The 13,147-nt window shown below is 46.1% G+C and overlaps 1 protein-coding gene across 1 annotated transcript in view; it reads right to left on the reverse strand.

Moving 5' to 3' along the window:
* The window catches only part of LOC123759743 (G-protein coupled receptor GRL101), a 785,517-nt gene that overhangs the window by 177,286 nt on the left and 595,084 nt on the right, over positions 1–13,147 (reverse strand). The window contains exons 19-20 of the mRNA XM_069319377.1: positions 12,076–12,147; positions 6,384–6,455 (exon numbers count right to left, since the gene is read on the reverse strand). Coding sequence (XP_069175478.1) covers positions 6,384–6,455; positions 12,076–12,147 — 144 coding nt within the window. The remainder of the gene's footprint in view (positions 1–6,383; positions 6,456–12,075; positions 12,148–13,147) is intronic.

A 13,147-nucleotide genomic window follows, 5' to 3' on the forward strand; every position in this document is an offset into this window, starting at 1 on the left:
ACGGGTGGGACACGAACAAGGGGACACAGGTGGAAGCTTAGTACCCAGATGAGCCACAGAGACGTTAGAAAGAATTTTTTCAGTGTCAGAGTAGTTAATAAATGGAATGCACTAGGAAGTGATGTGGTGGAGGCTGACTCCATACACAGATTCAAATGTAGGTATGATAGAGCCCAGTAGGCTCAGGAATCTGTACACCAGTTGATTGACAGTTGAGAGGCGGGACCAAAGAGCCAAAGCTCAACCCCCGCAAGCACAATTAGGTGAGTACAATTAGGTGAGTACACACACACACACACACACACACACACACACACACACACACACACACACACACACACATATATATAGACTCATTCCTCTCTATATAGGGTAAGGGAATAGACTCATTCCTCTCAATGTTTGCTGAAGACTCAAAAATAATGAGAAGGATTAAGACAGAGGAGGACAGCTTGAGGCTTCAAGAAGACCTAGACAAGCTGCAGGAATGGTCGAACAAATGGCTGTTAGAGTTTAACCCAAGCAAATGTAATGTAATGAAGATAGGGGTAGGAAGCAGGAGACCAGATACAAGGTATCATTTGGGAGATGAGATACATCAAGGGTCAGAGAGAGAGAAAAACCTGGGGGTTGATATCACGCCAGACCTGTCCCCTGAAGCTCATATCAAGAGGATAACATCAGCAGCATATGCCAGGTTGGCTAACATAAGAACGGCCATTAGAAACTTGTATAAGGAATCTTTCAGAACATTATATACCACATATGTCAGACCAATCCTGGAGTATGCGGCTCCAGCATGGAGTTCATATCTAGTCAAGCATAAGACTAAACTGGAAAAGGTTCAAAGGTTTGCCACGAGACTAGTACCCGAGCTGAAAGATATGAGCTACGAGGAGAGACTACGGGAATTAAACCTCACTTCGTTGGAAGACAGAAGAGTTAGGGGGGACATGATCACAACATTCAAGATTCTCAAGGGAATCGACAGGGTTGATAAAGACTGGCTATTTAACACAAGCGGCACACGCACTAGGGGACACAGGTGGAAACTGAGTGACCAAATGAGCCACAGAGATATTAGAAAGAACTTTTATATTTTCAGAGTGGTTGACAAATGGAATGCATTAGTCAGTGATGTGGTGGAGGCTGATTCCATACACAGTTTCAAGTGTAGATATGATAGAGCCCAATATGCTCAGGAACCTGTACACCTGATGATTGACGGTTGAGAGGCGGGACCAAAGAGCCAGAGCTCACCCCGGCAGCACAACTAGGTGAGTATACACACACACACACACACACACACAACCAGGAACTCAACCAGGAACCACTGGAAGAGTTTGAGATTACCAGCGGGGAAGTAAGGAAGTGTTTACTAGAATTGGATGTGACAAAGGCTATAGGTCCAGATGGAATCTCCCCTTGGATACTAAAGGAAGGAGCGGAAGAACTGTGCCTCCCGCTCTCCATGGTGTATAACAAATCACTGGCAACAGGGGAACTGCCAGAAATTTGGAAAGCAGCTAACGTAGTCCCGATATACAAGAAAGGGGATAGACAGGAGGCACTGAATTACAGACCAGTGTCCCTAACCTGCATACCATGCAAGTTGATGGAGAAGATTGTGCGAAGAAAGCTAGTGGAACATCTGGAGCGAAAGAACTTTGTAACACAGCATCAACATGGATTCAGGGATGGCAGGTCCTGCCTCACAGGGTTACTTGAATTCTACGACCAGGCAACAAAAATAAGGCAAGAAAGAGAAGGGTGGGCAGACTGCATATTTTTGGATTGTCAGAAAGCCTTTGACACAGTGCCACACAAGAGGCTAGTTAAAAAACTGGAGATGCAGGCTGGAGTGAAAGGGAAGGTACTCCGTTGGATACAGGAATACCTAAGTAACAGGAGACAACGAGTCAGTGTGAGGGGTGAGGTCTCAGATTGGCGAGACGTTACGAGTGGAGTACCGCAGGGGTCAGTCCTTGGACCTATACTGTTTCTGATATATGTAAATGATCTTCCAGAGGGTATAGAATCGTTTCTCTCAATGTTTGCCGATGATGCAAAAATTATGAGGAGGATTGAAACTGAGGACGATAGTAGGAGGCTACAAGATGACCTAGACAGACTGAGTGAATGGTCCAACAAATGGCTGTTGAAGTTCAACCCGAGTAAATGCAAAGTAATGAAACTAGGTGGTGGAAATAGGAGGCCAAACACAGGATACAGAATAGGAGATGAAGTACTTAATGAAACGAACAGAGAGAAAGATCTAGGAGTTGATATCACACCAAACCTGTCTCCTGAAGCCCACATAAAAAGAATAACGTCTGCGGCATATGCGAGGCTGGCTAACATCAGAACAGCGTTCAGGAACCTGTGTAAGGAATCATTCAGAATCTTGTACACCACATATGTAAGACCAATCCTGGAGTATGCAGCCCCAGCATGGAGCCCGTACCTTGTCAAGCACAAGACGAAGCTGGAAAAAGTCCAAAGGTATGCCACTAGACTAGTCCCAGAACTAAGAGGCATGAGTTACGAGGAAAGGCTGCGGGAAATGCACCTTACGACACTGGAAGACAGAAGAGTAAGGGGAGACATGATCACAACCTACAAAATCCTCAGAGGAATCGACAGGGTAAACAAGGATAAACTATTCAACACTGGTGGGACGCGAACAAGGGGACACAGGTGGAAACTGAGTACTCACATGAGCCACAGAGACGTTAGAAGGAACTTTTTCAGTGTCAGAGTAGTTAACGGATGGAATGCATTAGGCAGTGATGTGGTGGAGGCTGACTCCATACACAGTTTTAAATGTAGATATGATAGAGCCCAGTAGGCTCAGGAATCTGTACACCAGTTAATTGACAGTTGAGAGGCGGGACCAAAGAGCCAAAGCTCAACCCCCGCAAGCACAAATAGGTGAGTACAAATAGGTGAGTACACACACAAACACACCAGGCACCAGGCAGAAACAAATGGGTAAAGTTTCTTTCACCCTGAATGCCCCTGTTACCTAGCAGTAAATAGGTACCTGGGAGTTAGTCAGCTGTCACGGGCTGCTTCCTGGTGTGTGTGTGTGTGTGGTGTGGAAAAAAAAATGTTAGTAAACAGTTGAGAGGCGGGCCGAAAGAGCAAAGCTGAACCCCTGCAAACACAACTAGGTGAATACACACACACACATACACACACAGATTGTATGTGTATGGATTGGGAGAACAGAGACCCGTATGGAGGACCAGAAACATGGAGAGCTAAGCTGCTGGACGTGGCAACAAGAAACTTTCTAAGCCAGCACATCAAAGAACCAACAAGAATGAGAGGAGAAGATGAACCAGCAATGCTTGATTTGATATTTACCCTAAATGAGTGGGATATAAGGGAAGTTAAGATGGAAGCGCCCTTGGGAATGAGTGACCACAGTGTAATGAACTTTGAGTACCTGGTATAGCTAGGAATTATCTCCCCCAAAAAAGAACTAGGAATCAAAAGGCTGGCATACCGAAAGGGGAATTATGAGGAGATGAGAAGTTTCCTAAGTGAAATACCTTGGGACACAGACCTCAGAGATAAGTCCGTACAGGGTATGATGGACTATGTTACCCAAAAGTGTCAGGAGGCAGTAAACAGGTTCATCCCGGCTCAAAGGGAAAAATCCGAGAAGCAACAGAAGAATCCATGGTATAATAGGGCATGTATGGAAGCAAAGAAACTGAACAAAAGGGCGTGGAGGAACTTCCGGAATAACAGAACACCAGAAAGCAGAGAGAGATACCAGAGAACCAGGAATGAGTACGTCAGGATGAGAAGAGAAGCAGAGAAAAGTTTTGAAAATGATATAGCAAACAAAGCCAGGACCGAACCAAAGCTACTCCACATTCACATCAGAAGGAAAACAACAGTGAAAGAAGAGGTATTGAAACTTCGAACAGGCGAGGACAGGTATACAGAGAATGACAGAGAGGTGTGTGAAGAACTCAACAAGAGGTTCCAGGAGGTCTTCACAATAGAACAAGGTGAGGTCACTGTGCTAGGAGAAAGGGAGGTAAACCAGGCGGCCTTGGAAGAGTTCGAAATTACGAGAGAGGAAGTCAAGAGACACCTGCTGGATCTGGATGGTAGAAAGAATGTTGGTCCAGATGGGATCTCACCATGGATACTGAAAGAGTGTGCAGAGGCACTATGCTTGCCACTCTCCATAGTGTATAGTAAGTCACTGGAGACGGGAGACCTACCAGAAATATGGAAGACGGCGAATGTGGTCCCAATATACAAAAAGGGCGACAGGCAAGAGGCACTGAACTACAGGCCAGTGTCCTTGACTTGTATACCATGCAAGGTGATGGAGAAGATTGTGAGAAAAAACCTAGTAACACATCTGGAGAGAAGAGACTTCGTGACAACCCATCAACATGGGGTCAGGGAGGATAAATTTTGCCTTACAGGCTTGATAGAATTCTACGATCAGGTGACACAGATTAAGCAAGAAAGAGAAGAATGAGCCGACTGCATTTTTTTGGACTGTCGGAAAGCCTCTGACACAGTACCCCATAAAAGGTTGATGCATAAGCTGGAGAAACAGGCAGGAGTAACTGGTAGGGCGCTCCAGTGGATAAGGGAGTACCTAAGCAATAGGAAGCAGAGAGTTACAGTGAGGGGTAAGACCTCAGAATGGCGTGAAGTCACCAGTGGAGTCCCACAGGGCTCTGTACTCGGACCTATCCTGTTTCTGATATACGTAAATGATCTCCCAGAGGTTATAGACTCATTCCTCTCAATGTTTGCTGACGACGACAAAATTATGAGAAGGATTAAAACAGAGGAGGACAGCTTGAGGCTTCAAGAAGACCTAGACAAGCTGCAGGAATGGTCGAACAAATGGCTGTTAGAGTTTAACCCAAGCAAATGTAATGTAATGAAGATAGGGGTAGGAAGCCGGAGACCAGATACAAGGTATCATTTGGGAGATGAAATACTTCAAGATTCAGAGAGAGAGAAAGACCTGGGGGTTGATATCACGCCAGACCTGTCCCCTGAAGCTCATATCAAGAGGATAACATCAGCAGCATATGCCAGGTTGGCTAACTTAAAAACGGCCTTTAGAAACTTGTGTAAGGAATCTTTCAGAACATTATATACCACATATGTCAGACCAATCCTGGAGTATGCGGCTCCAGCATGGAGTCCATATCTAGTCAAGCATAAGACTAAACTGGAAAAGGTTCAAAGGTTTGCCACGAGACTAGTACCCGAGCTGAAAGGTATGAGCTACGAGGAGACTACGGGAATTAAACCTCACTTCGTTGGAAGACAGAAGAGTTAGGGAGGACATGATCACCACATTCAAGATTCTCAAGGGAATCGACAGGGTTGATAAAGACAGGCTATTTAACACAAGGGGACACAGGTGGAAACTGAGTGCCCAAATGAGCCACAGAGATATTAGAAAAAACTTCTTTAGTGTCAGAGTGGTTGACAAATGGAATGCATTAGAAAGTGATGTGGTGGAGGCTGACTCCATACACAGTTTCAAGTGTAGATATGATAGAGCCCAGTAGGCTCAGGAACCTGTTCACCTGTTGATTGACGGTTGAGAGGCGGGACCAAAGAGCCAGAGCTCAACCCCCGCAAGCACAACTAGGTGAGTACACGATGTCTGTGTGTGTTTGAAGCAGGGAAGCAGGGAGAGGGTGCCAGAGAGAGGGTGCCAGGGAGAGGGAGCCAGGGAGAGAGAGCCAGGGAGAGGGTGCCAGGGAGAGGGTGCCAGGGGGAGGGAGGCAGGGACATGGTTCCAGGGAGAGGGTGCTAGGGAGAGGGTGCCAGGGAGAGGGAGCCAGGGAGAGGGAGCCAGGGAGAGAGAGTCAGCGAAAGGGAGGCAAGGAGAGGGAGGCAGGGAGAGAGAGCCAGGGAGAGGGTGCCAGGGAGAGGGAGGCAGGGAGAGGGGTGCCAGGGAGAGGGTGCCAGGGAGAGGGAGGCAGGGAGAGGGAGCCAGGGAGAGGGAGGTAGGGAGAGGGAGCCAGGGAGAGTGAGGCAGGGAGAGGGAGCCAGGGAGAGGGAGGCAGGGAGAGTGAGGCAGGGAGAGGGAGCCAGGGAGAGTGAGGCAGGGAGACGGAGCCAGGGAGAGTGAGGCAGGGAGAGGGAGCCAGGGAGAGAGAGCCAGGGAGAGGGAGCCAGGGAGAGGGAGGTAGGGAGAGGGAGCTAGGGAGAGGGAGCCAGGGAGAGAGAGCCAGGGAGAGAGATCCAGGGAGAGGGAGCCAGGGAGAGAGAGGCAGAGAGAGAGAGCCAGGGAGAGGGAGCCAGGGAGAGGGAGCCAGGGAGAGGGAGGCAGCAAGAGAGAGCCACACCAATAACATCATCACTGGAGGCCAACTTACAGTGTGGTGAGGTTCCGGAGTCCCACAAACGCCCCTGGAAACACACGGCTCAGTAGCTGGTGGCTGAGGTCCCTGGGGGCGAGGCAGGTCACTGTGTTATAACATGGTTGTGGGGGTGAGGCAGGTCACTGTGTTATAACATGGTTGTGGGGGCGAGGCAGGTCAATGTGTTATAACATGGTTGTGGGGGCGAGGCAGGTCACAGTGTTATAACATGGTTGTAGGGACGAGGCATGTCACTGTGTTATAACATGGTTGTGGGGGCGAGGCAGGTCACAGTGTTATAACATGGTTGTGGGGGCGAGGCAGGTCACTGTGTTATAACATGGTTGTGGGGGCGAGGCAGGTCACTGTGTTATAACATGGTTGTGGGGACGAGGCAGGTCACTGTGTTATAACATGGTTGTGGGGACGAGGCAGGTCACAGTGTTATAACATGGTTGTGGGGGCGAGGCAGGTCACAGTGTTATAACATGGTTGTGGGGGCGAGGCAGGTCACTGTGTTATAACATGGTTGTGGGGGCGAGGCAGGTCACAGTGTTATAACATGGTTGTGGGGGCGAGGCAGGTCACTGTGCTATAACATGGTTGTGGGGGCGAGGCAGGTCACTACGTTATAACATGGTTGTTGGGGCGAGGCAGGTCACTGTGTTATAACATGGTTGTGGGGGCGAGTCAGGTCACTACGTTATAACATGGTTGTTGGGGCGAGGCAGGTCACTGTGTTATAACATGGTTGTGGGGGCGAGGCAGGTCACTACGTTATAACATGGTTGTGGGGGCGAGGCAGGTCACTACGTTATAACATGGTTGAGGGGGCGAGGCAGGTCACTACGTTATAACATGGTTGTGGGGACGAGGCAGGTCACTACGTTATAACATGGTTGTTGGGGCGAGGCAGGTCACTACGTTATAACATGGTTGTGGGGACGAGGCAGGTCACTACGTTATAACATGGTTGTGGGGACGAGGCAGGTCACTACGTTATAACATGGTTGTTGGGGCGAGGCAGGTCACTACGTTATAACATGGTTGTGGGGGCGAGGCAGGTCACTACGTTATAACATGGTTGTGGGGGCGAGGCAGGTCACAGTGTTATAACATGGTTGTGGGGGCGAGGCAGGTCACTGTGTTATAACATGGTTGTGGGGGCGAGGCAGGTCACAGTGTTATAACATGGTTGTGGGGGCGAGGCAGGTCACAGTGTTATAACATGGTTGTGGGGGCGAGGCAGGTCACTGTGTTATAACATGGTTGTGGGGGCGAGGCAGGTCACTGTGTTATAACATGGTTGTTGGGGCGAGGCAGGTCACTGTGTTATAACATGGTTGTGGGGGCGAGGCAGGTCACTACGTTATAACATGGTTGTTGGGGCGAGGCAGGTCACTACGTTATAACATGGTTGTGGGTGCGAGGCAGGTCACTACGTTATAACATGGTTGTGGGGGCGAGGCAGGTCACTACGTTATAACATGGTTGTGGGGGCGAGGCAGGTCACTACGTTATAACATGGTTGTGGGGGCGAGGCAGGTCACTACGTTATAACATGGTTGTGGGGGCGAGGCAGGTCACTACGTTATAACATGGTTGTGGGGGCGAGGCAGGTCACTACGTTATAACATGGTTGTGGGGGCGAGGCAGGTCACTACATTATAACATGGTTATTTGGGCGAGGCAGGTCACTGTGTTATAACATGGTTGTGGGGGCGAGGCAGGTCACTACATTATAACATGGTTATTTGGGCGAGGCAGGTCACAGTGTTATAACATGGTTGTGGGGGTGAGGCAGGTCACAGTGTTATAACATGGTTGTGGGGGCGAGGCAGGTCACTGTGTTATAACATGGTTGTGGGGGCGAGGCAGGTCACTGTGTTATAACATGGTTGTGGGGGTGAGGCAGGTCACTGTGTTATAACATGGTTGTGGGGGCGAGGCAGGTCATTGTGTTATAACATGGTTGTGGGGGCGAGGCAGGTCACTGTGTTATAACATGGTTGTGGGGGCGAGGCAGGTCACTGTGTTATAACATGGTTGTGGGGGCGAGGCAGGTCACTGTGTTATAACATGGTTGTGGGGGCGAGGCAGGTCACAGTGTTATAACATGGTTGAGGGGGCACTACGTTACAACATGGTTGTGGGGGCGAGGCAGGTCACTGTGTTATAACATGGTTGTGAAGGCGAGGCAGGTCACAGTGTTATAACATGGTTGAGGGGGCACTACGTTACAACATGGTTGTGGGGGCGAGGCAGGTCACTGTGTTATAACATGGTTGTGGGGGCGAGGCAGGTCACAGTGTTATAACATGGTTGAGGGGGCACTACGTTACAACATGGTTGTGGGGGCGAGGCAGGTCACTGCGTTACAACATGGTTGTGGGGACGAGGGAAGGCATAATATCATTAAATGCACTTAGATGAACATAAAAACATAGCATGCACTCAGAGCAGCATATTAGCGTGGCATGCACTCAGAGCAGCATAATAGCATAGCATGCACTCAGAGCAGCATAAGAGCATGATTTACACTCAGAGCAGCATATTAGCATAGCGTGCACTCAGAGCAGCATATTAGCATAGCATGCACTCAGAGCAGCATAAGAGCATGATTTACACTCAGAGCAGCATATCATTGCATGCGGAAAGTTTCCACCATACCAATATTATGATCTAAGAAAAGAAGTAATTCTAAATCGTATGTGAATCATTCATCTTAATCACGTCTAACTGATTTCTGAATCATATCCGAATCATATATGAATCACACATGAATCCTACATCAACTAAATCATACATTCATGACACCACAATAATCACGTCCGCCAATAGACACGGCCGGCAATAGACACGGCCGTTAATAGACACAGCCGCCAATAGACACGGCCGTTAATAGACACAGCCGCCAATAGACAAGGTCGTTAATAGACACAGCCGCCAATAGACAAGGTCGTTAATAGACACAGCCGCCAATAGACAAGGTCGTTAATAGACACAGCCGCCAATAGACATGGCCGCCAATAGACACGGAGGGTATAGATTCATTTCTCTCAATGTTTGCGGACGATGCCAAAATTATGAGACGGATTAAGACAGAAGAGGACTGTTTGAGGCTTCAAGAAGACCTAGACAAGCTGAAGGAATGGTCGAACAAATGGTTGTTAGAGGTTAACCCAACCAAATGTAATGTAATGAAGATAGGTGTAGGGAGCAGGAGGCCAGATACAAGGTATCATCTGGGAGAGGAAATTCTTCAGGAGTCAGAGAAAGAAAAAGACTTGGGGGTTGATATCACGCCAGACCTGTCTCCTGCAGCCCATATCAAGAGGATAACATCAGCGGCATATGCCAGGCTTGCCAACATACGAACGGCATTCAGAAACTTGTGTAAAGAATCATTCAGAACTTTGTATACCACAAATGTCAGGCCAATCCTGGAGTATGCAGACCCAGCATGGAGTCTATATCTAGTCAAGGATAAGACTAAACTGGAAAAGGTTCCAAGGTTTGCCACCAGACTAGTACCCGAGCTGAGAGGTATGAGCTACGAGGAGAGACTACGGGAATTAAACCTCACTTCGCTGGAAGACAGAAGAGTTAGGGGGACACGATCACCACATTCAAGATTCTGAAGGGAATAGATAGGGTAGATAAAGACAGGCTATTTAACACAAGGGGCACACTCACAAGTGAACACAGGTGGAAAGTGAGTGCCCAAATGAGCCACAGAGAAATTAGAAGGAACTTTTTTAGTGTCAGAGAGGTTGACAAATGGAATGCATTAGGAAGTGATGTGGTGGAGGCTGACTCCATACACAGTTTCAAGTGTAGATATGATAGAGCCCAATAGGCTCAGGAATCTGTGCACCTGTTGATTGACGGTTGAGAGGCGGGACCAAAGAGCCAGAGCTCAATCCCCGCAAACACAACTAGGTGAGTACACGACCGCCAATAGACATGACCGTTAATAGACACAGCCGCCAATAGACATGGCCTACGTGACGTTATTATTGTCTAGAATGTTCCATCATGAGATGGCATAATTGAAACATAACTGGACATCCTGTGACGTCATTTTAAATCCGTAATAAAGACTTAATCAGTACTATAATTACAATCAATAATCACTAAATCCTATATATCAAGATCTTACAATTACACTTTACCTCAGTTATCCGTCTAGACGAAACAAATAATCAATCAATATTCATTGTCATCCACCCACACTGAGGGAGGCAGGAGCAGCACGGGGCGACAAGCGCTTGGGGCTTAGAATCTGTTGTTTACCTCTAAAAGAAAATGTGTGAGCCAACGCTCTCGACTTTTTATCATATTCAGAACAAAATACTGATACAGCTATCTTTAAAGAGTATAAATAGTGGTCCCACCCTATTTGGTTGAGACTGGCCGCTTACCACCATCACAGAATCTTATTCTAACAATCACTACAGCATGAATCCAATCACTACAGGAACACTGTCAACATAATCTACAAAATACAGTGTCTTATTTTATCCTGAGAAATCTTAATCTGACTACTTGTCAGCTAGGCACCTGTTCTCAGAACGGATAAGTTTTAAGTGTTTGTAGTATGTCTTAATTGGCCAATTTTGCATGCTTTTATAACCTTAAATATATCCAATACAGTCTGTTTGTGGTTAAGAAGCATCGAAACTCCCCACAATAAAGTAAGCATTTAACTTAATTTTTAACTCACAAAATTAGTTAGTTATTAATAGCAATTGAAGTAATCTTAATAATCCAATCTGAATGAATGTAAAAATAATCTAATTAGTATAACTGATCAAAATTATCATCATGAAATAATATTTGCTGGCAAATAATCAATAAATCATTCTAATCTTGCTTGAATAATTTAACTAGTTCAATTCATATTTACTAGAATAATATGAATTGAACTAGTTAAATAATATGAATAATATAAAATCCTACTTATTGGCTGTAACAGTTTAAGAGTTGGGCTAAATTGTGTGCAGTATTCAGATCTTGTTGAGGCTCGAACAGAACCAGTAATCATACAGTCATTGTGCTGTATTTGTTATTATTTAATCCATTGTATAAAATACGATGCTAAATGTGTCTAAATACCAACAGATACACTGTGTTTCTTCAATCAATAACCTTATTTACCCTTAAGAAAAGTACCTGATCACAGCCCATTAACTGTATCAAGGACATGAGGAAACTTTGACTGGACTTAAAAGACAGTTATGGATTTTAATTTGATTTTTTTTGCATGTTTTTTTGAAGATAGCATTTTAATATTCGTATTCCTTATATCCTATCAATCCTTGGTATTTATCCCTGAGTGCATACAATGCATAATAGCATTGCAAGTACTCAAAACAGCATAATAGTATTGCATGCACTGAAAAAAGCATAGTAGCATGGCATACACTAAAAGCAGCATAATAACATGGCATACACTCTGAGCAGCATAATAGTATGGCATACATTCAGAGCAGCATAATAGTATGGCATGCACTCAGAGCAGCATAATAGCAGGGCATGCACTCAGAGCGGCCTAATAGCATGGTATGCACTTAGAGCATAATAGCATTGTTTGCATTCAGAGCAGAATAATATCTTTGCATGCACTCAGAGCAGTATAATAGCATGGCATAGAGTCAGAGCAGCAAGCAAGCATGGCAGTGTAATGCCTCCTGTGAGTACTCACAGTATAGGGAGAGCGCCCAGGCCGTAGAAGGCCAGGCTGCCGAGGGAGCCAATCAGGTTACCATTCAGATGCCTGGAGCGACAGAATAGGAGCGTCAGTAAGTGCCTGGATACACACATTGTGCTTTCCTCTAACAATAAACTTACGAACTAAGTCTGAGGTTTGACAGTTCCTGTTATGTTCTCGCTGAGAAGTCCTGGACTCTTGGTGTTCTCATTGAGAACGCTGGCCACATGGCTCTATCAGCCCTTAATCTTACCAACTATTCTCATGTCGCATTCTTCATCGAATCAATCATTTTTACGTATTAATACGAATTAGAGCAACAGTGACGTTGTCTATGTATCTGCCTTGATAGCTTAGTAGGGTAGCTTGAGTTCCTAAGTTTTTGGTTAAACGAAACGGCTACAATTTTTCCTGAGAGGGAACATAAGAACATAAGAACATAAGAACAGGGTAACTGCAGAAGGCCGATTGGCCCATATGAGGCAGCCCCTATCTATAACCACCCAATCCCACTCATAAACATGTCCAACCACGCTTGAAACAATCGAAGGACCCCACCTCCACCACGAGACGCGGCAATTGGTTCCACAAATCAACAACCCTGTTACCGAACCAGTATTTACACAAGTTTTTCCTAAATTTAAACTTATCCAATTTATACCCATTGTTTCGTGTTCTGTCTTGTGTTGAAACTTTTAATACTCTACAAATACCCCCTTTGTTATGTCCATTCATCCACTTGTAAACCTCTATCATGTCACTCCCTAACTCTTCGCCTTTCCAGTGAATGCAAGTTAAGCTTTGTTAATCTTTCTTCATATGAAAGTTTTCTAATTTGGGGAATTAACTTAGTCATCCTGAGAACCTTGGTTAGGTTGATTTGAACTATAGCTTGAGAACCACACCAGGTGTCTTGTTACTAACGCTGCGATTAATAAATCCAAGTGTCCGATTTGCCTTATTACGAACATTTATGCACTGATCCTTTTGTTTTAAATTCTTACTAATCATAACTCCCAGATCCCTTTCGCAATCCGACTTCGCAATCTCAACACCATCTAGCTCG

This window comes from Procambarus clarkii, chromosome 8, assembly GCF_040958095.1.
Source record: "Procambarus clarkii isolate CNS0578487 chromosome 8, FALCON_Pclarkii_2.0, whole genome shotgun sequence".
NCBI lineage: Eukaryota > Metazoa > Arthropoda > Malacostraca > Decapoda > Cambaridae > Procambarus > Procambarus clarkii.